General features: G+C 41.6%; 1 protein-coding gene across 1 annotated transcript in view; it reads right to left on the bottom strand.

Moving 5' to 3' along the window:
• LOC123520215 (lysophospholipid acyltransferase 7-like) overlaps positions 1–27,560 on the bottom strand; it is a 110,223-nt gene that overhangs the window by 27,628 nt on the left and 55,035 nt on the right. Inside the window, exon 6 of the mRNA XM_045282298.1 lies at positions 3,867–4,037. Coding sequence (XP_045138233.1) covers positions 3,867–4,037 — 171 coding nt within the window. The remainder of the gene's footprint in view (positions 1–3,866; positions 4,038–27,560) is intronic.

A 27,560-nucleotide genomic window follows, 5' to 3' on the forward strand; every position in this document is an offset into this window, starting at 1 on the left:
ATAATTAGATTTATCATTAATTCCAGTAGGGATAATATAGTGAATAAGACTAGAGTCCCAAACTATCAGAAAGGCAATTATGGTAGGTTACGTCAGTTATTAGGAGAGGTAAACTGGGAAGATAGTTTTGGAAATAAAACTGCACAGGAGATGTGGGATATTTTTAAGGTTGTAGTAAAGGGTATAGTGATGCAGTGTATCCCTTACAAAGATATAAGGCAGAGAAACAGGAAGCCATTATGGTGGACTCACGAGATAGGTAGACAGATCAGAGAGAAGAGGGCATATAGAGAGTTGCAGAAAAGTGGGGAAGATGTAGATTTGATTAGGTACAGACAGGTCAGGGATGATTTGAGTAAGGTTATAAAAAAGTAAAAGGCAGGCAGAGATAAAACTAGCTAGAGCTGGGAGTAAAGATCCCAAAAAATTATATAGTTATTACAAGGTCAGTGATAAAAGAAATAAGGATAGGATTGGACCACTCAGAAAAGATGGTGTAGTAGTGGATAAAAATGAAGACATAGTAGAATTATTGAATGAACAATTTTCTTCAGTATTTACTAGGGAAAGAATAGGAAATCCTGTTACAAACAGTGCGACGAGCAGTTTAGAGCTTTAGAAAATATTGATATAAAACTGGGAATTATTAGGAAATTTATTCTTGAACTAGAAGATAGGAAAGCCAGTGGTCCTGAAGAGCTACATGCCAGAGTACTTAGGGAGGGTGTAGACAGTATTTCTGAAGCACTTAAGTTAATCTTTGAAAGATCACTTAGGTTTGCTGAGATACCTCAGGACTGGAAGTTAGCTAATGTTACACCAATATTTAAAAAGGGTAAGAAGGATGATGCAAATAATTATAGACCGATCAGTTTAACTAGTATAGTATGTAAGATACTAGAGAAAATCATTAAGGGTAGTATTTGGGAGCATTTAAATGAGAATAGATTAATTAGAGATACCCAACATGGCTTTAGATCAGGGAGGTCCTGTCTTACAAATTTGCTAGATATCTTAGAATATATTACCAAGGAGTTAGATGATGGAAATAGCATAGATGTTATATATCTAGATTTTAGCAAGGCGTTTGATAAGGTACCGCATAGGAGGCTAGTGTACAAATTGAGACTACATGGGATAGGGGTAGGTTAGTTGATTGGATTAGTGAATGGCTTTCTGATAGGAAACAGAGAGTAGTATTAAATGGGGCAATGTCTGAGTGGAAGGAAGTGGTTAGTGGGGTACCCCAAGGATCAGTGCTAGGACCTCTTCTTTTCTTGGTGTACATTAACGATTTAGATATAGGAATTAGTAGCAAAGTATCAAAGTTTGCAGATGATACTAAGATAGCATGTGCAGTACAGGGTGAAAAGGACAATTACAGAATACAACGAGACCTGGACAGGCTGATAGCATGGGCAGACAGGTGGCAGATGGAGTTTAATTCTAAAAGTGTCAGGTTATGCATTTAGGTAAAGACAACACAAACTTTAGCTATGAGATGGAGGGATGTTGGCTAGAGGCAGTAGAGGAGGAAAGGATTTAGGAGTAGTGATAGACAGGACTATGAAATTTTCAAAGCAATGTTTAAAAGCAAGAAATAGGGCAAATAGGATCCTGGGTTTTATAAATAGAAATGTTAGTTATAAAAGTAAGGAAGTGGTGCGTAGCTTATATAATTACTATGTTAGGCCCCATTTAGAGTATTGCATACAGGCCTGGTCACCCCATTATAGGCAGGATATCAACATGTTAGAAGCAGTTCAGAGAAGAGCAACTAGGATGATACCAGCATTAAAGCGCCTGGAGTATAGAGATAGATTAAAGGAATTATACATGTTTTCATTTGAGAGGAGATGTATAAGAGGGGATATGATATAGTTATTTAAAATGTTCTCAGATACAAACTACATAGATGCGAGATCTTTCTTTACCTTAGAGGAGGGAAGTAGGACTAGAAATAATGGCAGGAAGATTAGAAAGCAAGGCTGCAGGTTAGATATAAGAAAATATTTCTTTAGTCATAGGGTGGTAGACTTCTGGAATGCATTGCCAGAGAGGGTTGTAAATGTTTAAAAACAGATTAGATAAGCACTTAAATTCATTAGATTTATAATTATGTATAGCGCTGCATGATAGTTTTTATAAGAAATTTACTATAGTTAAACAAGACATGATTCCCATGTATGGGGATCACAGATTGTAGAGGAATTCGCTGCAGGATTTAGCCCTGTTAATGGGTCAAATATTTAGAATTAGTATATAATGTATTGTGTACTTGTAAGTGTATCTTTAAGTACTGGTGACGAGGTCGCTGTGCAACTGATACAGGATAACCTAGATGGGCCCTGGTGGCCCTTTGTTATCCTATTATTTATGTTATGTTATGTTATGAAACAGAGGTTGGTGGCAACAGAGGCTCAAAACCAAACCCACAGACATCTTTGCAGATGTAAACAAAGTGATGATAAGTACTACACCACAAAACAACTTTTTCTTTCAAGGTAACAATATATAATAGGTCATATTTACTGGTAACCAAAAAAAAAAACGCGGTCAGTGTTGGTGATATTGATCTTGACACGGGCAAGCTTCATTCTTCTTTACTGTGATGCCATTACTCCTTGAAGTAAGACACACTTTCATACAATTCAAATTGCACTTATCTTTAAACATTCTTACCTTTCATACATGTAAAAAGATGATTATAAAAAAAATATATATATGAATATTAGCCTTGTAGTCTCTGACTCTCTCAGTCTCTGCTAACTCCATATGCCAGGTATATGTTTACATCTCACAAGTCACAGCAGGATTGGTGTGTAGCCTACTAGCAAAGATCAAAGTTTTTAAATGCAAAATATTGGGATCTTATAATGATCTAAAAGCATGTGAGTCTTCAAGTATCAGGTGAAATCCTTCACTTCATATTCAGAGCTTAAACCTGCTCATTTATCTTTCTTTTCATTTCAATGTCTGCCAAAAGTGGGTGCATCTTATGAGCCCATGCGGCTTGTGAGCCATCAAATATGATACAAGAAACGTACTTATATAAATTTTTCAGGTATTTTTATTTGAGTTCATAGTTTCTTCCATCTACATTGTATATTGTTAAAAGTAGGGATTCCAATTAATAGCTTCTTGCAAAATATCCCAGTGGTCTCCTGTACAGTCAAGATCAAGATCAAGGTCTACTGCAAAGTTTTGTTGGCCAATGCCAACAAGATGAGTGAAAGAATGATTGAAGCTATGAAGGAGTTCCAGGAGAGAATTTGGTGTGCTAGATGCAGGAATTAGTAGTATGAAACATGGTGTCTGGTCTATGTTTTTGCTCTTATTTTCTTTTTCTTTCTTTCTTTCTTTCTTTTTGTCCCCTACAGGAGCTACCGATACTAAGGCCTACCTAAGGAGAAATCCTGGGAACACCTATAGTATCAAGATCAAGATCAAGTCATCTAGCAAAACCTCACTGAATGGTGGGGTGCTCACAAGTTTAAGAGTAGCTTCCTCATATATCTTTGGAGCATAACATGCAAGGAAAGAACATGTTTTCACCAGTACACTCAATCACATGTCCCACTCCCACCTGATGGCACATGCTATGAAATAACAGCAGAATCATTCATTACTTATCATGTTAAGAAATGTCAGCTAAAAATTTATTTGCAAGCCAGATGCAGTCAAAAGAGCCAGATTTGATTTGCAAGCCATAGGTTGCCAACCCCTGGTAGAGACTCTGAATGTCATGTGATATCACATAATAATAAGTGCATGTAATGTAAAGTACTATAATAAAATACAATATTAAATATTTCTATAATACAAATGAATTCATAAAATCACTTACAATAATATAGAACACTTACCTCACTGGCTTTATGAGTTTCAAACGCTTGTAGACATTATTAGCTAGCCAGTACTGAACAGTCATGTTCCAACACCTCATCCCTGCTCGAACTGTTGGAGTGAAGTCTGCTCCATATTCATCTATGTTGTGAATTGTTTCAAAACTATATTCAATCTTTGAATCTTCTGATCTGAAAGAAAGTGATTAATGAATAATATTTTTAACAAAAAAACATAAAAACTGAATTTGCCTGACAAATTTATTAACATACATATTGTACAAAAATGGATTATGGAATCTGATCAGAATTACACATATTAGTGAATACAAGTAGTACACTATAATCCTGCTAATTCTAGCTTTGGGCACTTGTTCTCAACCATTTAAGCCATTTATCATCAAAATATACATTAACTTAAATATTATAAATATTTAAGGAAAATGAATTAATTACTACGTTTAAGAAAACTTGAATTTAGATATTCATTGCATAGGATAACAGAGCTGGTGCATACCACACATGCTAAAGCTTAATTACATGAATCTCAAATGGTAAAAGAAATAGATAAAAAGTTTGTGTTGCTTAAGATGGTGCCATCTGTCATTGGGAAAAAACAAATTTGATGAATAGCTAATCTTTTGTTTAGAGTAGAGGCTTAGGTTTTTGGTTCTTACTAAATACTTTAATTAGATAATACTAATTCATTGTTTTATGAAGGATACTAAAATAAACAGCTTATAAGACTAAGCTGTACCTAGTGCCTACATTTTCAAATGTAAGACATGGCACTCAGTGCTAATTTATACAGCACACTGTTTAAAGATAGATGCATTTTCAAGGAAGTGAATCTGAAAGTCCAACAATTCAGGTAAACAGCCTATGTAATCACCATCATCTACCAGTATGATTTGTAAACAAGATAGTATAAGGACTATGAATGAGATCTCCCTCAAATATGCTGTATTTATTGCATAATAAATAAGTTCTGACAATTCTTTTCTTAGAATAAACAGCTGTAAGAGTTCAATAATATTAATTGTAATAGTAGCAGTTTAGACAAATTAATTTACCTAAAATTTTAAGAGGAATACAGTGGTACTTCCACATACAAATTTAATTTGTTCCGTGACGATCGTTGTATATAAAAAAAATTGTATATCAAATCAATTTTTCCCATAGAAATTAGTGGAAATAGAATTTATTCTTTCTTGTGATATGAATTTACCCCCCAAAAAAATTAATATGCTTTCAATACCAACCAAATATAGATTTAACATCAGATAAATACAATGTTTATTGTATGCATGATATAAATTAACTATATTGCCCAAAATAACAACTTAACCCGCAAAACTCGGGACACATTAATAGACGTTCATCACGCAAGACTCGGGACACGTCGATGGATGTTTAGGCTTTTCTCGGCTATATTTTGACTATTTTCTTCCCGTTTTCTTTGCTTGTGAGCTGACAACACTCATCAGGAGTAAACATATGCTCTTTGTCACTGTGTCACCAACGATGGATGGTAGGAGCGACAGTGATTTCACTGTGTCTGATTCCGCCACCTCTCCCGTGCACCTTACTTCTATACCTCGGGTCTCTCGCCATGTTACGAGGAGACAACTTTTGAATGAGAGAGAGAGAGAGAGAGAGAGAGAGAGAGAGAGAGAGAGAGAGAGAGAGAGAGAGAGAGAGAGAGAGAGAGAGAGAGAGAGAGAGAGAGAGAGAGAGAGAGAGAGAGAGAGAGAGAGAGAGGATACAAGGGGCCCATTTTCTATCGCTCTAGCCAAAGCCGCTGAACCCAATCAGACGCAAGGCCATATAAACCTATGATACTACCTCATTCAACCTGTGATATTTTGGTAACCATGACATCTAGAGACTTCTGTTTTTTGCATTGCAAAGAGGAAGAGTTGCTTGTGGGCAGAACACCATTTGTACTCACTCGTTTATTGAATTTCTAAGTGTAATCAGTACTATTGTACAGGGTTCGAGCACGGCTCATGGTGTCCTGTCTCCATATCTCCATTTATCTAATTTTTCTTTAAAGTTATGCACACTATGTGCTACAACAATTCCATTATCCAATGCATTCCATTTTTCCACCGTTCTGTTTGGAAAACTGTATTTTCCAACATCCTTCACACACTGCCTCATCCTGATCTTCTTTTCATGTCCTCTTGTCCTTCCATCCTTTATCTATCTTTTCAATATCATTTACTATCTTATACATTGTTATTAGGTCCCCGCATTCTCTTCTATCTTGTAAGGTTGGCAGTTCCATTTCCTTCAGTCATTCTTCATATGTGAGGTCCTTTAATTCTGGCACTATCTTTGTAGCTGTGGACTGACGGAGTGTTGTTGGCTCACTACCGCTCGTTTGTGGTTAAATTAAGGTAGTTTATCCCCTAAACTGACGTGGCTCTTGCCGGCAGCTATGAGAGGAGGCGACGTTTTCCAGGCTAGCCAGCGCAGCGGCAGACGGACACCAGCCGCCATACACACCACTACCCCTGTTCTGTCCAGCGAAGATTGTGTGCGAGGTCGTGCCGCAGGAGAGGCACGAGCGACGGATCAAGCACGAGGAGCCAGTGTGGGCGAGTTGTGGGCCCTTACGAGTGCGTGGGACTCCCTACATGTGTTGCCGCCGTGCCAGTGGAGGAGACGGCCATGAGAGGAGGGAGACACGACGTTGGAGACGTGTGATCACCAAGACTGTGGTGCCTGCTGTGCTGCTAGTTCTGTGCTCTGTAATAAACTGCAATTGGGAGAACAGTGTTTGAGTTACGCCCTGCTACAAGCTATCTAGGCATTATGGCAGACCAGCCCTCCCTTGATCTGAGACTGATACCGAGTACGACGGCTCAGGCGCGCAGTCTGTGGTGGAATGGATAGAAAAGCTCGAGCTCATCTGTAAGCTGCGCAACGTCAGTGATGTGGCCAGTGTTATCCCTCTGCGTCTGTCGGGAGGTGCATTCGCCAGATACTTGCAGCTTGCAGAGGCGGACAGGAAGAAAGTTGAGAAGATCAAGGTGGCGCTTGTGGGCGCTTTTGCCGTGGATTCAGATATCGCATACTGAACAGTTCATCTGCCGGAAACTACAAGCTGGTGAGAGTCCGGATGTCTTTTTGGCGGAGTTACGCCGCCTGGCATCACTGTTCGGAGGTATGTCCGAGAAGGACTCGCCTGTGCTTTTCGCTGGTCTTCCGGAAGGCATCAGGCGACTACTGAGAGCGGGCTCGCGGATGGAGACACTTGACCTGCCTCAAATCCTGGCGCGGACGAGGGCATTGGTTTGTGACATCGGTGCCGGTGGTGTCCATGAAGTATGTCTCGGCGCCAGGGCTGGGAATACGGACATTGGCCCAGATCAACGGTGTTTCGTCTGCAATGGTGTGAACCACTTTGCCAGAGACTGCTTGGCTCGTCAAGACACCTATAGCGGCAGGAGCCAGAGGAGCGCTGGACGCACTTCAAGACGTGGTGTGAGGTGCTACCGCTGTGGTGTCCTGGGCCACATCGCTGGCATGCCCGGAAACGACCGTGGAGGGGAGGCGTCAGCGCCAGCCTCCTCTCTGGACAAGCAGTGAATGAGGCGCTACCCATCGCTGAGGTGTGGCTGGACAGGAACCGCGCAGTACTGGTGGACACTGGGTGTTCGCGGTGCGTGGCTCACGTCTCGTGCTGCAAAAAGTGGAGAAAAGAAGATGTGGCTATTTTGACCATAAGCGGTGAGGAGCAGAAATGCGAGGGTACGGGTGTCGTGCGCCCAACTTGACAGCGGTGCCTCTGTTGACGTAAAAGTGTTTGTGGTGAGTGACAAGCCCCTGGGGTTCCCGTTCGTGTTAGGGATGAACGGTGTTGTGGCGTTGGGGGGAGTTGCTGTCAATGCGCACCGGCAAGCACGGTTCGGTGTCAAGGCGCCGATCTGCGCGCTGCCGGCGCTACCACTGACATACAAGTGGATGAACAGGACTTCAGTGTTGCCTATGATACTGCAAGTAACACCTGGACGGCGGCGTGGAAGTGGTCGGGGGGAGACGAGCCCGGCGTCTTGCTGAACAAGGTGGAGGAGTACGCTGTGCCAAGTGAAATAAGATCGCGGTATGAGGAGGAGGTGGATAAGTGGATAACAGATGGATGGTTGGTGCCGCACGACAAGTACAAGCACGGTCCTGCAAAAGGACTGATTCCTCTTATGGCAGTTGTGCAGCACAACAAAGGAAAGGTGAGGCCTGTTCTTGACTTCAGGGAGCTGAACACTCATATAGACACCTACACGGCAGATTCTGATGTCTGCGCCGACAGACTAAGAGAGTGGCGGAAGCAAGGTAAGAATGTGTCCATCATAGATCTTAAGCATGCCTACTTACAAGTGCACATTCACGAGTCGCTCTGGCCATATCAGACTGTTATGTACAAAGGGCGAAAGTACTGCCTCACACGTCTAGGTTTTGGTCTGAACGTCGCCCCCTTAATAATGAAGACTGTCCTCAGCTCTGCGTTATCACAAGACCCCGACGTGAAACGTGGGACCTCGGCCTACATTGATGACGTCACGTTAACGAGGACATCGCCACGGCTCGTCGGGTGGCGGAGCACCTTCATCGCCACGGCCTAACCACCAAGGCTTATGAGCGTTACAGAGGGCGCTCGAGTGCTGGGCCTGAGGGTCTGGGGGGAGAGTGGCATGCTGCTCTGGGGACGTGATGGCAAGGTGGGTGGTGTGCCTACCCGCCTGACGCGGCGAACAGCATTTTCTTACTGCGGCAAGTTAACTGGCCATTTTCCAGTGTGTGGCTGGCTGAGAGCGGCAGCGGCCTACATGAAAAGAAGAGGCGGCTACGCACACCTGGGATGACATCATCGTCGATGCCGGCCTGCGAAGTATCCTGGAGGAAATAGCAGGGAAGTTACTGAAGGACGACCCTGTTCGAGGAAGATGGGATGTAGGAGGAACAGAGGCAAAAGTGTGGGTGGACGCTAGCTCCTTAGCTATGGGAGCAGCAGTCGAGGTGGAAGGTAAGATCGTCGAGGACGCCTGCTGGTTGCGTCCTGACGGCGCCAGCCATATCAACATGGCTGAACTTGATGCGGTCATCAAAGGACTCAACCTTGCTCTGGCATGGAAGATGAGTAAGGTTGAATTGGTGACTGATTCCTCTACTGTCCACCGCTGGATTAATGACTGCCTCACTGGACGAGCAAGGCTAAAAACAAAAGCTGCCAGCGAGATGCTGATTCGCCGACGACTCGAGATCGTGATGTCTCTGGTTAAGGAGTGCGGACTCGTCCTCACAGTTTCTCTGGTGCCCTCAAGCGAGAACAAGGCAGATGTCCTCACCCGCGTGCCACAGCGATGGTTAAGGACGTCCGCGGCCAACGTCATGGAACCACCGCCAGTGTGTGTGGCAGCTGTCGAAACGTCCCTTGACCAATTAGTGACGGACATCCACCATTCCGTGGCCACCCTGGGGTAAGAAGAACGCTGTACTGTAAACGAGTCAACGCGGCAGTGACGAAAGAACAGGTGCGTGCTGTTGTCGCTTCCTGCCAGATATGCCAGTCTATAGACCCAGCGCCAGTGAAGTGGAGTAAAGGCAACCTGTCGGTGGAGGGAATCTGGCAGCGGGTTGGGATGGATATCACGCACTGTAGAGGAAGGTCATATCTCACGCCATCGACTGCGGGCCTTCGCTTCACCATCTGGCGCCCGCTGAGGCTACAAACGAGCGATAACATCATCGAGCAGTTGGAAGCAGTTTTCTGTGAGCGGGGCCCGGATGAGATTCTGACTGACAATGACACCGCCTTCCGCAGCAAGTTGTTCGCTCAGTTTGCCTTGCGTTGGAACGTGAATATGCACTTCCGGGGAGCATATTCACCGTCTGGAAATGGTGTCGTTGAGAGGTGTCACAGGACAGTGAAGGTCATCGCGGCAAGAAAAGGATGCTCCATAGCAGAAGCGGTGTACCTCTACAACATCACGCCCGGGGATGACTGCTCGCCTACCTCTGCGCCTGCGAGCATGTTGTACGGGTATTCGGTGAGAGTGCGGGGAGAAGACGCGAGCAGAAGCAACCCTGCAGTAGAAAACAACCCTCACCATGTATACAGGAGAAGAAGTTTGGGTAAAGCCTCCCGGCGTGCGCTGCGACGAGCAATACAAAGAGGGCGTCGTGACTGGAGTGGTATCGGATCAAGTCGCCGAAGTTGATGGTACACCTCGTCACGTTCGTGATCTGCGACATCGCGTTTCACCACCAAGACACCAGGACAGAGTAGTAGGCAACTCGGACAATAACTGCGAGGATCTGGTGGTTACGTTTCCTACTCCAGAAGAGCAGCGTGAGGAGGAGGACCCGAGAGAAACGGTGAAGATGTTGGGAGTGTGGTGCTGAGGCGTTCTGCTAGAATCAAACAATCTACCAGGTGTCTGCTGTGTGATTGAGGGCTTGTGGAAGATGGGTGACTGAGTGCCTGGGTGATTTAGATATCAGGGGGGAGTGTGGACTGACGGAGTGTTGTTGGCTCACTACCGCTCGTTTGTGGTTAAATTAAGGTAGTTTACCCCCCAAACTGACGTGGCTCTTGCCGGCAGCTATGAGAGGAGGCGATGTTTTCCGGGCTAGCCAGCACAGCGCGAGACGGACACCAACCGCCATACACACCACTACCCCTGTTCTGTCCAGCGAAGATTGTGTGCGAGGTCGTGCCGCAGGAGAGGCACGAGCGACGGATCAAGCATGAGGAGCCAGTGTGGGCGAGTTGTGGGCCCTTACGAGTGCGTGGGACTCCCTACATGTGTTGCCGCCGTGCCAGTGGAGGAGACGGCCATGAGAGGAGGGAGACACGACGTTGGAGACGTGTGATCACCAAGACTGTGGTGCCTGCTGTGCTGCTAGTTCTGTGCTCTGTAATAAACTGCAATTGGGAGAACAGTGTTTTGAGTTACGCCCTGCTACAGTAGCAATCTTCTGTATCCTTTCCAGCTTTCTTATATCTTTTTTAGAACTCGGAGACCATACCACTGCTGCATATTCCAGCCTTGGGCGTATCATGCTTGTGATGATTTTTACATCATATCTTTATCCATGTAATGAAATGCCACTCTTATATTAGTCAACATCCTATATGATAGTCAAAATATCTTGTTTATGTGTTTATCAGGGCTCAGATTTTCTTGTATGATCACTCCAAGATCTTTTTCCTCTTTAGTCTTTGTTATTTGCTCCTCTCCCATCAGATAGTTCCATACTGGTCTTCTCTTACTCTTTCCTAGTTCCATTATGTGACATTTTTTGGCATTAAACTCCAATTTCTATTTCTTGCTCCATTCATAGATCTTATTTATATCTTCCTGTAGCAGAATACAGTCCTTTCTGGTTTTGATAACTTTTAGCAGCTTTGTATCATCAGCGAATAAATTCATATAGCTGTTTACACCAAGGTGAATGTCATTTACATAAACTTGAAACATAATGACCCTTGTGGCACCCCGCTAGTTACTTTACTCCAAGATGAGTATGTATCTCTGATCACAGTTCTCATTTCTCTATCCTTCAAATAATCTCTTGTCCATTCAAGCAAGGTTCCACGCATTCCTCCTATGTTCTCTAGTTTCCAAAGAAGTTTCCATGAGGGACTTTATCAAATGCCTTTTTAATGTCCAGGTATACTGTGTCTACCCATCCATCTCTGTTTTCAAGTCCTGCAATGATCCTGGAGTAGAAGCTTAATAAGTTTGATACACATGACTGCCCTGTCCTGAACCCAAATTATCTGTTTGATATGACCTGCTCCTCTTCTAGAAATTTAACCCATTTTTCTTTGATGATTGAAATATTTCACATAACTTCCCTAAGACACTTGTAAGTGACACTGGTCTTAGTTTAGTGGTTCTTTTGCCTTTCCTCCTTTAAATATTGGTACTACATTGGCTCTCTTCCACTCTAGTGGAACTTTCCCTTCATTTATTGAACTTTTAATTATTTCCCAAATTGGCTCCAGTAATTGCTCTTTACATTCTTTTAACACCCAGCCTGATACACCATCTGGCCCCATTACTTTTCTGACTTCCAACTTCTACAGTAATCTTCCAATATCCTTTTTATGAACTGCAATTTCCTGTAATCCTAGGCAATTCAATGTCCTATTAGGTTCTGTGAAGTCATCTTCTTCAGTGAATACCGTTTTGAAGCTTTCATTCATTATTTCACACATTTCTTTCTATGGTATGTCTTTCCTTCTTTAATTATTTTTTCAATTGTTTCCTTATTCTTTGTTTTGCCGTTTATAAACTTGTAGAAAAGTTTGGATTCATCCTTGCTTTTATCCACTATATCCTTCTTAAACTTTCTTTCTTCCTCTCTCCTTACTCTAATATATTCATTTCTAGTATCTTTGTACTGCCGAGTATTATAGTAATTTCCCTGCTTTAAAAGTTTTTTCCACGCTTTATCCTTTGCCTTTTTTGCTTGTAAGCATCTAGCATTGTACCATGTATGTATTTTTTCTGAATTCTATAAACAGGAACAAACTTTTTTACTCCTTCATTGTATTCCTGTAAGAATGTCATATTTCTCTTGTACAGTCTTCCTGCACATAACATTACTCCACTCAATATCAGCAAAATAACTCTTTAGTTTTTCAAAATCTGCTCTTGCATAATCTAATCTCTCTCCTTTATGGTCCTCTCTGTATCTTATCTCATCTTCCTTCTGCATTTGCATCTCTAATGTCACATGATCAATTTTCCCCATTGAACTAAGGTATTGTATGATTGGAAGGGACTCCGGTTTTTTTTGTGAAGACTAGGTCAAGTAACGATGGCTCCTCTTCCCTCCTGTATCTTGTTGACTCTTCTACCCACTGGTCCATTGTATTAACCATAGACATCTGTAACACTTTCTCACTCCACTGCCCAGCATTGTCCATTACTTCCATCTCTCTCCAGTTTATTTTTTTACAGATAAAGTCTCCAACTAAGAGTATTCTTCTATCTCTTCTTATCATGTTATCCAGATACTATATCGTTTCTCTTTGCATATCTTTATGCTCTTGTGATCCCCATGTATTAGTCTTTGGTGGAACATATGTAACTATAATTTCTCTCTTCTTCAAATCTTCTGTTCTGATTGTTACTCCCAATGCTTCCACTTTGTCCACTCCATATTGCACATCCTTCACACAAATGTTATCACAAACCATTATTAGCACTCCTCCTCCCCCTTTATCCCTTCTGTCCCTCCTCCAGGTATTATATCCTTCCTCTTTAAAGTTGACATGTATCTCATTCTTCAGTTTTGTTTCAACGATACACATTACATCTGGCTTTTTCTCTTTCAAATAATCCCGAACTTCCAATATACTTGATAACAAACCATCTATGTTAGTATAAGTCACTCTTAATTTATTGCCTCCTCCACGATCTCCTCTTTTTTCCTTAAGTACCACTTCTTTAGTCTCATATCCAGAACCCTCCAGTAAAAATTCTTCTCTATGTCTGTCCTTTTCTCGTTTTTTTCCTTAGCCTCACTTCTTAGAGGAAAGGGAAAACGAGAAAGTGCTAAGAAGTGAGGCTAAGTTCCTATTTTTTTTTATCCATATTTCCTTGTGATCGGCATCATCGGCTAACTTTCCTTTTCTACCCATTATTTCTTCTACAGCCACTTGAAATCTCATTTTCCCCTTCATTGGTCTCTTACCCCCTTCAGTGTACCTTCCCAGCCTAAAAACTTCCTCCATCTCCTGGTCAAATTCTTGTGTGCTGTTTTAAACCATTTTGATAAACGTTTTGGCCATTTCCCTTTCTTCATGTTCTCTTGTGAATTTATTTGGATTTTTCTTTTCTCTCATCCCGTAGATCACAAAGCTTTTTTTCTTGTCTACTGCATCCCGCACTACACTTTCCTTTTCTTTGATAACTTTGATTACAGCAACTTTTGTGTTCTCCTGAATTTGTCTCTTTACCACTTCTGAAAATTTGACTTTTTCCTCCTCTTGTTCTTGTTTCCATTCATTTCTTAGTTCTTTCAATTTGTTTTCACCTAGACCACCTTCAATCCTGTCTGTAACCCCTTGCTGCACTTTATCCTGTTAGTTCTGGCATGTGGTTTTTAGAGCGTCATTTTGCTTCCTTATTTCTAAAATCTCCTCTTTTAATTCCTGGTTTATTCCACTGACCTTTTCACATTCAGTTATTCTCAATTTCAATGCTATTTTTTCTGTTACCAGTCGGTCATGTTTGTCCATGAGACTGGACATCGCCTTCTTCAAATATCTTAATTCTCTCTCTACATTTACAAGTCTCCTCGTATTTCCTCGTTCATCTCGGAAACCCGAGAAATCCTTATCCATAGTATCCTCAATCAGTTTTCTTAAACCAATAGGTGTTTCTATATAACATTGATTTTCGGCCAGTGTATGTTTTGGTTCCTCCATGCGCCTAGCAGCGCTACCTGGATCCATGTCTCTCACTTTATCTATTCTTGGCTATACATAATCTAACACTTATTTCATTTGGACAAAAGAGAACACTATGGCTATCCCTCCCCCTGTACATACATCTAGGCCTGGGTCCAGTCCTTTTGTAGCACTCTCTGTGAGCTGTTCAGACACGTCCATCCTCGACGATGGCTCTCGTGTGTGTGTGTGTGTGTGTGTGTGTGTGTGTGTGTGTGTGTGTGTGTGTGTGTGTGTGTGTGTGTGTGTGTGTGTGTGTGTGTGTGTGTGTGTGTGTGTGTGTGTGTGTATTTACCTAGTTGTAGTTTTACAGGGCCTGGGCTTTATGCTCGTGTGGCCCCGTCTCCATATCTACACTTATCCAATCTTATTTTAAAAGTGTGCACACTCGTTGCAGACACTACTTCATTTAAACTGTTCCACGTCTCAATACATCTCTGCGGGAAACTATATTTTTTAATATCTCTCAGACATCTTCATTTTCTCAGCTTTTTACTATGAGATCTTGTGCTTCAGATGTCATATTCTTCTCTCAGGATCAGTTTCTCATTATCCACTTGGTCCATTCCGTTGATCAATTTATAAACTTGTATCAGGTCTCCTCTCTCCCTTCTTTGTTCCAGGGTTGGTAGATCCATAGCCTTTAGTCTCTCCTCATATGTCATCCCTTCAAATTCTGGAATCATTCTTGTAGCTATTTTTTGTAGCCTCCAATTTCCTTATGTGTTTCTTTTTATGAGGGGTCCACACTACTCCTGCATATTCCAATCTGGGTCTTATTATAGTACTTATCAATTTCTTCATCATTTCTTTGTCGATGTAGTGAAATGCTACTCCAATATTCCTTAGCAAATTATATGTTTCTCTAAAAATTCTATCAATATGGCTTACTGGTTGATTGTTTTCTTCCATCGTCACTCCTAAGTCCTTTTCCTTTTTGACTTTCTCCAGTTCTACTCCATCTCCCATCTTATAGATTCCCACAGGTCGCCTTGAAGTTTTCCTTATTTGTTGGATTCCTATTTCTCCTCCACCTTTTCCATGCTCCATCTCTTTTCTCCTTTGCACTAGCACACCTTGCATTTAACCAATCTTTCTTTCCTTCTTCTTTTGGTCTATATTTTGGGACATATTCCCTGACTCCTGTTTTGTATATTTCCAAAAATAAGTTATATTTGTCTTGCATTGTCTCTGAGTTTTCCATCTCCTCCCAGTCTACGTTTTTAAAATAGTTCTTGAGATTCTCAATATCAGCCTTTCTGTAATTTAATCGGTCTCCTTTGTATGAATCGTCTCTATCTTCCTTTCCTTCTTCTATATCTATTTCTAATATTGCATGGTCACTCTTTCCCAATGGGCACTTATATCTTATATCGTCATTCATTTGTTATACCCCTTGTAAAAACTAGGTCCAATCTCGCCGACTCGTCGTTTCCTCTGAATCTTGTGCATTCCTTTACTCTCTGGTCCATCATATTGTCTATCATTAGGTTGAAGAATCTTTCTCCCTAGGCTTCTTCCCCCATACCACTTTCATAATTTTCCCAGTCCACTTCTTTACAGTTGAAACCTCCTACTAATATCACTTTTCTCCTTTCTTTAACGATTCTCATCAGACTCCTTATTGTGTCATCTATCATGTCTTTATATTCTTGATTGGTCCATGAATTTGTTTTTGGTGGCACATATGTTACAATGATTGTTATCTCTTTTTTATCAATATGCATCTTAATATACAATACTTCTGCTTTTCCTTCCCCACATTCCATTTCATTTATCACTATCTCTTTCCTTAATGTAATCATGACTCCTCCTCCTCCTTTACCCACTCTGTCTCTTCTCCATACATTATACCTATTATCCAAATCTATTTTGATTGCCTCATTTAATTTTGTTTCAGCCAGGCATACAATATCTGGATTTTCTTTCCTTATGTAATCTCTTAATTCTAATTTACTTGATAAAATCCCGTCTATGTGTGTGTGTGTGTCTGTGTATTTACCTAGTTGTAGTTTTACAGGGCCTGGGCTTTATGCTTGTGTGGCCTCGTCTCCATATCTACACTTATCCAATCTTACTTTAAAAGTATGCACACTCATTGCAGACACTACTTCTTCATTTAAACTGTTCCACGTCTCAATACATCTCTGCGGGAAACTATATTTTTTAATATCTCTCAGACATCTTCCTTTTCTCAGCTTTTTACTATGCGATCTTGTGCTTCGGATGTCATATTCTTCTCTCAGGATCAGTTTCTCATTATCCACTTGGTCCACTCCATTGATCAATTTATAAACTTGTATCAGGTCTCCTCTCTCCCTTCTTTGATCCAGGGTTGGTAGATCCATAGCCTTTAGTCTCTCCTCATATGTCATCCCTTCAAATTCTGGAACCATTCTTGCAGCTATTTTTTGTAGCCTCTCCAATTTCCTTATGTGTTTCTTTTATGAGGGGTCCACACTACTCCTGCATATTCCAATCTGGGTCTTATTATAGTACTTATGAATTTCTTCATCATTTCTTTGTCCATGTAGTGAAATGCTACTCCAATATTCCTCAGCAAATTATATGTTTCTCTAAAAATTCTATCAATATGGCTTACTGGTTGATTGTTTTCTTCCATCGTCACTCCTAAGTCCTTTTCCTTTTTAACTTTCTCCAGTTCTACTCCATCTCCCATCTTATAGATTCCCACGGGTCGTCTTTCACTCTTTCCCATTTCCATGGCTTTTGTTCACATTGAATTCCATTTCCCACTTCTTACTCCATTCCCAGATCTTATTTAGATCTTTTTGCAGTATTTCACAATCCTCCTTTTGCTTTATAACTCTGCACAGTTTTGTATCATCTGCAAACAGATTTATGTAGCTGTTCACTCCTTCTGGCATGTCGTTAATATAAATGAGGAAAAGTATTGGTGCCAATACTGACCCCTGTGGCACTCCGCTTTCTACTGCTCTCCAGTTTGACTTCATATCTTTAACTACCGTCCTTATTTCTCTGCCCCTCAAATAATTTTCTATCCATCTCAACGTCCTTCCTTTTAAGCCACCCTTCTCCTCTAACTTCCATAGTAATCTTGCATGTGGCACTTTGTCAAACGCCTTTTTTAAATCCAAATTAATACAGTCAACCCATCCCTCTCTCTCTTGTACTCTATCAACTATTCTAGAACAGAAACTCAATAAATTAGTTACACACGTCCATCTTTTTCTAAAGCTAAATTGGCAATTTGATATCAATTTCTTGTCTTCAAGGAACTCGATCCATTGTTTCTTTATTATTTTTTCACACATCTTACATATTACACTAGTTAGTGATACTGGTCTGTAATTTAAAGGTTCTTCCTTCCTTCCGTGTTTCACTGTTTGATCTGCTGCACTCTCTGACGAGACAGCCAGACGTTACCCTATGGAACGAGCTCAGAGATCATTGTTTCCGATCTTCGGATAGGCCTGAGACCAGGCACACACCACACACCGGGACAACAAGGTCACAACTCCTCGATTTACATCCCGTACCTACTCACTGCTAGGTGAACAGGGGCTACACATGAAAGGAGACACACCCAAATATCTCCACCCGGCCGGGGAATTGAACCCCGGTCCTCTGTGTGTATCTATCTAATTGTATTTACCTAGTTGTATTGTACAGGGTTCAAGCAGGCCTCATAGTGTCCTGTCTCCATGTCTCCATCTATACAATTTTTCCTTGAAATTATGCACATTATGTGCTGTAACAACTTCATTATTCAATGCATTCCACTTATTAATGTTTTGCGTGGAAAACTGTATCTTCCAATATCCTTCACACAGTGCCTCATCCTGATCTTCTTTACATGACCTATTGTCCTTCCATCTTCTTCTGTCAACAGCACCAGGTCTTCCTTGTCTATCTTTTCAATGCCATTGACTATCTTGTACATTGTTATTAGATCCACTTGTTCTCTTCTATCTTGTAAGGTTGGTAGTCCCATTTCCTTCAGCCACTCTTCATATGTTAGGTCCTATCTTTATTGCAATCTTCTGTATCTGTTTTAATCTTATTATATCTTTTATAGAGTTCAAAGACCATACCACAGCTGCATATTCCCGCTTTGGATGCATCATGCTTGTGATGATTTTTTTCATTATATCTTTGTCCATGAATTGAAATGCCACTTGTTACGGCCCGCCCGTAACATACTCCACTACCATCACCTCCTCCGCTTGTTACCTCGTTCGTCACCTCTCCGCCTCCCCTTCCACGCCACCGTTTCATGAACCCTCCACGTCACCGTTTCATGAAGCCCCGCTACTGTCCCGGTTGGATTCACGCCCTTTCGACTCAACCGAAAGTGTTGAGCCAGCTCTTGGTTTTCTGGATTGGAAGTTGAGATCCAAGCCTCAACCAGTGAACACAACACCTCTTGGGTCTACCGTGGGATCAACCATCACCCAGCATTTCACCACTGCGACACCGCATAAGTATCACTTCCCCTCGTCCGTGTTTTCCACATTGCCTCTATATAGGATTAGGATTATTGTTAGGTATTAAGTTGGGTTCTTTATTGTTGTATTTATTACTGTGTTATATGTATATGTGTATGTCATTTAACTGTGTTTCATGTTATATATCTGTGTTTCATGTTTCTTGTTATATATGTGTCAATTTCATTATGGGTTATTAAAATAGCTTTTTAAAGTGACCCCCTTTTGCATTTCCTCACCAGTTGAACCTGCAGTGTTTTTTTTTATTGTTATTGTTCACCAGCTCTCCGATGCCAATCTTACCAGTTTAACCGGTGAACGTAACAATTGGCGACCGTGACAGGACCATTATAACCCATGTTCAGTGTTCCATTTTCCAGTGACTTTTTTTCTGTGATTGCTTGTGTTTCTGTGGTGTTGTGACTCTGATGTGTTTTTTCTGTGACTTACTCTGCGTGTGGTTTAAATTTACCTTTGTGCGATCAAGTGGCTCCTTTTGGGTTAAACGTGCTTCGTGACTTTCATTGGTATCGCATAGCAGTGGTAGAGCAGGAAACCAGGTAGAAAGGCGTGTTCACCGATAGCACTTATCTCTATTTTTGCACATAGGCAGGTGTGTAATAAGTGTTATCCAAGTGTTGGGATCATCATATGTTCATGCGAACCCTCAATCCCTCACTTCGCGGATCATTTTTCTCGCTAGTTAGAATCGGCCATTTTAACTAGTCTCTCAGACTAATCCGCCTCCTTATCAATAACAAGTTTCAGTACATTCGCTCCTCACTCTCAAGTCTCGTAACTAGAGTAATCCGGATCCTCTTAATGCCGTAACTCTAGTTTACCCTCATTAGTGATTGTACTCATAAGTGTTTACTTAAGTATAATCTAGGTAATTTCAAGGTTGCCTTTATTATCACTCTGCCAAGTTCCTCACTTAAGTAATTCGCTTATCATTTTTTTTTTTTTTGTGGTTTAACATCTATTTAAGATGGCTTCCGCTCAGTTTAATGTTGAAGATTTTTGTGCCGACCCTTCTCTGGAACAACTTAAAGATGCTAATATAAAGAAGGACCAATGGAAGACCATCGCTAAACATTTTGATGTTCCCATCATGTCTCAGATGACTAAAGAGGTCATTAAGAATGTAGTTGTTGAACATCTAGTGCAAGAAGGTCAGTTGCTAGGAAATGCCATAGAAGAGTTAACTCCCATGTCAGCCTCTACGAGGACTATAATACACAGTCCCCAGGAAGAACAGTATAAGAGTAGGATAAGTCAATGGGAAATTGAGAAGCTTAGACTAGAATACCGGCTGCATGAAAAACAAATGCAACTACAGGCAGAAAAAGAAGCGAAAGAAATGCAATTACAGGCAGAAAAGAAGATAAAGATAAAGAGAGAGAACTACGGGAAAAAAAAGAAGAGAGAGAATTACGGAAAAGACAAATGCAACTACAGGCAGAAAAAGAAGATAAAGAGAGAGAATTTCAGTTACAACTTAGAAGGCAGGAGAAAGAGTTAGAAATTCAGGAGTTAGCCCTACGAAATGACGCTAAGTTTAGAGGGGAAGAAATAGATATAAAGAAACAGTTAGCAAGCTTTAATCCTGCTACAGCTGCTCCGCTAGTTCCCCCTTTTGATGAATCTGATGTTGACAGGTCATTTCGTGCTTTTGAGAGCATTGCTAATAGGAATAAATGGCCCAAGGATCAGTGGGTGTCTCTCCTTGTCCCTAAGCTAGTAGGAAAAGCTTATAGGGTATACAACGGCCTTAGTGATGAGGTAGAATATGAAGAGATCAAAGGTAACATTCTAGACGCCTACTCTATCACTTCTGATGGATACAGACAGCAATTTCAAAAATATGTAAAACCAGACTCTCACACCTATGTTGAATTCGCTAGTGAGAAACTAAGACAATTTAAGAAATGGTTAGCCGCCCTTAACATTACCACCTTTTCGGAGTTGCTCAATCTAATGGTCCTGGAAGAATGGAAGAACAAGTTACCTTTTAATATTCTGAGGCATGTGGAAGAACGGGGAGAGAGTGATCTTATGTCTGCCGCTAAAGTGGCTGATGCGTTTGCTTTGTTGATGGGATCCCTGGGTAGTAGAGGTCGTGGTTCACTGTCTAATGTTAGGTCCTCCTTTGGGGAAGGTTTTGGGGGCGGGTGGTAAGCCAACCGGATTCTCGCCAAATGCATATAATTCCCCCTGGTGTACATACTGTAAGAAGCCAGGTCACACGATCCAGAAATGTAGACACCCAAATTGCAAGGGTTCTCAACGTCAATTTTCTTTTGTGTCCCCTAGACCTAACACATTTGAGAACAAGAAACCAGTGGTCCTAGCTAACCCTGTCAACTCTCCTCTAGAACTTTATGACTCGTACATGTATCAAGGTAAAGTGTCCCTGACTGATGGTAAAGACAAGACAATAAATATCAAGGTTCTGCGTGATACAGGTGCTGCCCAATCCATTTTAAGGGAAGATGTCATCCCTAACATCAAACAGGCTTTCACTGGGGAGAAGGTGATCCTTACAGGTCTCGAATCACAGCTCTCCTATCCTTTGGCTAATATTAGCTTACAGTGCCCGTTCATTTCAGGAGAGGTTGAGGTAGCCATTAAACCTGGTGAACTGCCAGTACCGGGGGTACATCTTGTACTGGGTAATGATCTTGCGGGTAACTTGGCTGTTCCAAACTTAATTGTTCTTGATTCTCCCTTAACAGAAAGTCCCACTAAGACCCTGGACGAAACATCCCTCACTTCTTCCCAGTGTGTGCAGTCACCAGGTCTCAGTCCAAGTCCTTTCATCACCTCCTCCACCAATGATTGCCTCTACTGACAACTTGTATAATAACATCATTTCAAAGGAGAATTTGATTAATGCTCAGGAACAGGATCTCACTTTGGCTAAGATCAGACATGTGGCCAGTGAGACAAAGGATATGTCTAAATTGCCTTGTTTTTATTATCAGGAAGGAGTCCTGATGCGTGCCTACAGATCTCCTGAACTGAAACAACTAGACACCTGGTCAGAAACACATCAAGTTGTCATCCCTTGTCTGTAAGACCAGCCATTATAGAACTAGCTCATGATGGATTGTCAGGTCATCTAGGCATCCAAAAAACCTACAAGAAGGCTCTTCAACATTTTTTTGGCCAGGAATGAAAAGGATGTGTCACACTATGTAAAAACATGTCACATATGTCAAGTTGTGGGTAAGCCTAACGAACGCCTTGTGCCAGCTCCTCTGACGCCTATTCCAGTTCAGACGGAGCCCTTCGAAAAGATCATTCTAGACTGCGTAGGGCCCTTACCCAAAACCAAACGAGGGAATCAGTATTTGTTAACCCTCATGGATCCCACTACCAGGTACCCTGAAGCATTCCCTCTTAAGAACATCACATCAAAGACCATTGTAAAACATCTAATAAATTTTTTCACCTCGGTAGGAATTCCAAAACAAATTCAGTCTGACAAGGGTAGCAATTTCACTAGCCATTTTTTCCAACAGATAGTGAATGAGCTAAACATTGACCATGTTACCTCCTCGGCTTACCACCCCCAATCCCAAGGCTGTCTGGAGCGGTTTCACCAAACATTAAAATCCATGATGAAGAAGTATTGCTTGGAGCATCAAGGAGACTGGGATGAAAGTATTTCTTTCCTTCTCTTCGCTTTAAGAGAATCTCCTCAAGATTCTTTAGGTTACTCCCTTTTGAATTACTCTATGGTAGACAGATCAGGGGGCCTCTCAAAATATTAAAGGATCAATGGTTTACTCAAAATACTCCTTCAAGCCTCAGTGTGTCTGACTACATCAGTAACCTTAAGAATAAAATCAGTGAAGTCAGATCTTTTGCTAAATCAAACTTCCTCAAATCTCAAACTAAAATGCAACAGAATTCTCTTCCCAAATCTGTCATGAGAAGTTTCAAACCAGGAGACAAGGTTTTACTTTTTCTCCCCACTCCAGGCAATGCTCTTCACAGTAAGTTCATGGGACCTTATATTGTGGCTCAAAAACTAAGTCCATTAAATTATGTGGTCCACACTCCTGACCGTCGTAAGGATTCCCAACTAGTTCATAATAATCTAATGAAACCTTACCACTCCAGAGAACCAGAGGACGACCTGTATCTGTATGTCTGGTAGGGAAGGAGTCTGATCCTGTGCCCCCCGAGGAAGAGTCCGACATCGAATTCCTCTTCTCGTCACCTAAAGGACGCCCCTCAAACAGCCAAATCATGTCCAACCTTGATGAGGTGTTTCTTTCCTTAACACCTTCACAACAGTCTGATCTTAAGAAGTTATTGCTAGACTTTTCTGAAATCACAGGTGACCTTCCAGGAGTTTGTAATACTATCCAACATGACATAACATTAATATCTAATGACATCAAGCCTATAAGACAACCAGCCTATCGCATTTCACCCATTAAAAGAGACTTGATGAAAAAGAGGTAGACTATCTGCTCTGTCATCACCTTGCAGAACCTAGTATATCTCCTGGGCTTCTCCTGCCTGTTAACATCTAAGCCAGATGGTAGTAGTCGATTTTGCACCGACTACAGGAAATTAAATAAAGTGACGGTGCCAGACTCCTACCCATTGCCCTTGATAGAGGACCTTATAGATAGTATAGGAGTAGCCAAATTTGTAACCACTATAGACTTGCTTAAAGGTTACTACCAGATTCCCCTCTCGGACGAGGCCCAAATAATATCCGCCTTCATCACCCCCTTCGGACTATACCAATACACGGTGATGCCCTTTGGCTTGTCTAATACTCCCGCCACCTTCCAGAGGGCTATAAATTACATCACTCAGGACTTGGAGGGAACATCTGCATATCTGGACGACCTGGTGGTGACTGCAGACGACTGGGCGACACATCTGACCCGTCTTCGGAGGCTGATGGGTCGGTTGCAGGAAGCCGGGCTTACAATCAACCTGGCCAAGTCCACCTTCGGGAAGTCTACGGTGGTCTACCTGGGACATGTGGTGGGGAACGGCAAGGTTCACCCCAAGAGAGCTAACGTGGAGGCCATCCTTGGTTTCCCTGTTCCTACCACCAGGAAAGCTCTCATGAGGTTCTTGGGGATGGCTGGTTTTTACAGACGCTTCTGTAAGAACTTCTCCACCCTGGCCGCCCCCCTGACGAACCTTATCAGCACTTCCGTCCCCTTCCACTGGACCCCGACCTGTGACCAAGCCTTCCAACACTTCAAGGCGTTTCTCCTCGGAACCAGTGGTCTGGACGCCGGATCACTCCCGCCCCTTCCATCTACAAGTGGACGTGAGTGGAGTTGGAGTGGGTGCTGTCCTACTACAAACGGACCCTACAAGCGGCATCCTCCATCCCATCGCCTATCACTCCGCGAAACTGAAACACCATCAACTCAACTACTCCACCATCGAGAAGGAGGCTCTGGCACTCGTCCTGGCGCTCCAACGTTTTGAGTGCTATCTTCATCCTGGTCCTCACATCACGAAGGTCTTCACCGACCACAATCCTCTGGCCTTCCTTTACGCCATGAGGAACCGAAACCAACGCATTCTTAGGTGGGCCTTGTTAACTCAACCCTTCAACTTGGAAGTCCACCATATCAAGGGGGTGGACAACATCATCGCCGACGCCTTATCAAGATCTCCCGTCTCACCTCCTTCATGAGCCCATTACGGAGGTCTTAGGGGGGAGGAAATGTTACGGCCCGCCCGTAACATACTCCACTACCATCACCTCCTCCGCTTGTTACCTCGTTCGTCACCTCTCCGCCTCCCCTTCCACGCCACCGTTTCATGAACCCTCCACGTCACCGTTTCATGAAGCCCCGCTACTGTCCCGAAGTTGGATTCACGCGGCCCCTTTCGACTCAACCGAAAGTGTTGAGCCAGCTCTTGGTTTTCTGGATTGGAAGTTGAGATCCAAGCCTCAACCAGTGAACACAACGCCTCGTGGGATCAACCATCACCCAGCATTTCACCAATGCGACACCGCATAAGTATCACTTCCCCTTGTCCGTGTTTTCCACATTGCCTCTATATAGGATTAGGATTATTGTTAGGTATTAAGTTGGGTTCTTTATTGTTGTATTTATTACTGTGTTATATGTATATGTGTATGTCATTTTCCTGTGTTTCATGTTATATATCTGTGTTTCATGTTTCTTGTTATATATGTGTCAATTTCATTATGGGTTATTAAATTAGCTTTTTAAAGTGACCCCCTTTTGCATTTCCTCACCAGTTGAACCTGCAGTTTTTTTTTTATTGTTATTGTTCACCGGCTCTCCGATGCCAATCTTACCAGTTTAACCGGTGAACGTAACACACTCTTATATTAGTCAACATTTCACATGATATACCAAATATCATGCTTATGTGTTTTTGGGGGTTCAGATTTTCCTTTATAATCACTCCCAGATCTTTTACTTCTTTAGTCTTCATTACTTGTTCCTCTCCCATCAAATAGTTCCATACTGGTCTTCTTTTGCTCTTTCCTAGTTCCATTACATGACATTTCTTGGCATTGAACTCCAATTTCCACTTCTTACTCCACTCATAGATCTTGTTTATATCATCCTGTAACAGCAAACAGTCCTCACGGGTTATGATAACTCTTAGTAGCTTTGCATCATCAGCAAATATACTAATGAACTGTTTCTCCAACTGCAAATCTGACCCTTGTGGCACTCTGCTTGTTACTTTACCCCAAGATCCCTTATCCATTCTAACAAAGTTCTTCACAGTCCTCTTATGTTCTCTAGTTTCCAAAGTAGTCTTCCATGAGGGACTTTATCAAAAGCCTTTTTTTATGTCCAGGTATACTGTGTCCACCCATCCATCTCTGTTATCCAGTCTTTCTATTTCTCTCGAGTAGAAGCTTAATAAATTCGACACACATGACCGTCCTGTCCTGAACCTAATTTGTCTGTTTGTTAGGACTTGTTCTTCTTCTAGATGTTTAACCCATTTATCTTTGATAATTATTTCACACAACTTTCCCATAATGCTTGTAAGTGATACCGGTATGTAATTTAATGGCTCAGTTGCCTTTTCCCCCTTTAAATATCAGTATTATGTTGGCTCTTTTCCATTCTAGTGGAACTTTCCTTTCATTTAGTGAACTTGTACTTATTTCCCAAATTGGATCTCTTTACATTCTTTTAGCACCCAGCCTGATACATCATCCGACCCCATTGCTTTTCTGACATCTAAATTATCCAATAATCTTATAATATCCTCTTTGTGCACTGTGATTTCCTGTAATTCATGGCAATGTAATGTCCTAATAGGTTCTGTAAAATCTTTAACAGTGAACACCGTCTTGAAGCTCTCATTCATTATTTCACACATTTCCTTCTCTGTTTGGTATGTCTTCCCTCCTTTAATATGTCTGAGTGGAAGGTAGTGGTTAGTGGGGTACCCCAAGGATCAGTGCTAGGACCTCTTCTTTTCTTGGTGTACATTAATGATTTAGATATAGGAATTAGTAGCAAAGTATCAAAGTTTGCAGATGATACTAAGATAGCATGTGCAGTACAGGGTGAAAAGGACAATTACAGAATACAACAAGACCTGGACAGGCTGATAGCATGGGCAGACAGGTGGCAGATGGAGTTTAATTTTAAAAAGTGTCAGGTTATGCATTTAGGTAAAGACAACACAAACTTTAGCTATGAGATGGAGGGATGTTGGCTAGAGGCAGTAGAGGAGGGAAAGGATTTAGGAGTAGTGATAGACAGGACTATGAAATTTTCAAAGCAATGTTTAGAAGCAAGAAATAGGGCAAATAGGATCCTGGGTTTTATAAATAGAAATGTTAGTTATAAAAGTAAGGAAGTGGTGCGTAGCTTATATAATTCCTATGTTAGGCCCCATTTAGAGTATTGCATACAGGCCCGGTAACCCCATTATAGGCAGGATATCAACATGTTAGAAGCAGTTCAGAGAAGAGCAACTAAGATGATACCAGCATTAAAGCACCTGGAGTAAAGAGATAGATTAAAGGAATTAAACATGTTTTCATTTGAGAGGAGATGTATAAGAGGGGATATGATAGAGTTATTTAAAATGTTCTCAGATACAAACTACATAGATGCGAAATCTTTCTTTACCTTAGAGGGAAGTAGGACTAGAAATAATGGCAGGAAGATTAGAAAGCAAGGCTGCAGGTTAGATATAAGAAAATATTTCTTTAGTCATAGGGTGGTAGACTTCTGGAATGCACTGCCAGAGAGGGTTGTAAATAGCACTAGTTTGACAATGTTTAAAAACAGATTAGATAAGCATTTAAATCTATTAGATTTATAATTATGTATAGCACTGCATGATAGTTTTTATAAGAAATTTACTATAGTTAAACAAGACATGATCCCCTGTTAATGGGCCAAATATTTAGAATTAGTATATAATGTATTGTGTACTTGTAAGTGTATCTTTAAGTACTGATGACGAGGTCGCTGTGCGACTGATACAGGATAACCTAGATGGGCCCTGGTGGCCCTTTGTTATCCTATTATTTATGTTATGTTATGTTATGTTATGTTATTATTTTTTCTATTGTTTCGTTGTTCTTCATTTTGCCATTTATGAGCTTGTAGAAAAGCTTGGGTTAGTATTTGCTTTTACTCACCAAATCTTTTTCAAAGTTTCTTTCTTCCTCTCTCCTTACTCTAATATATTCATTTCTCGCATCCCTATGCTGCCATCTGTTATTGTCATTTCTCTGCTTTGTGAATTTCTTCCAAGCTTTATCTTTTG

Source organism: Portunus trituberculatus, chromosome 46 (assembly GCF_017591435.1).
Source record: "Portunus trituberculatus isolate SZX2019 chromosome 46, ASM1759143v1, whole genome shotgun sequence".
Classification (NCBI taxonomy): Eukaryota; Metazoa; Arthropoda; class Malacostraca; order Decapoda; family Portunidae; genus Portunus; species Portunus trituberculatus.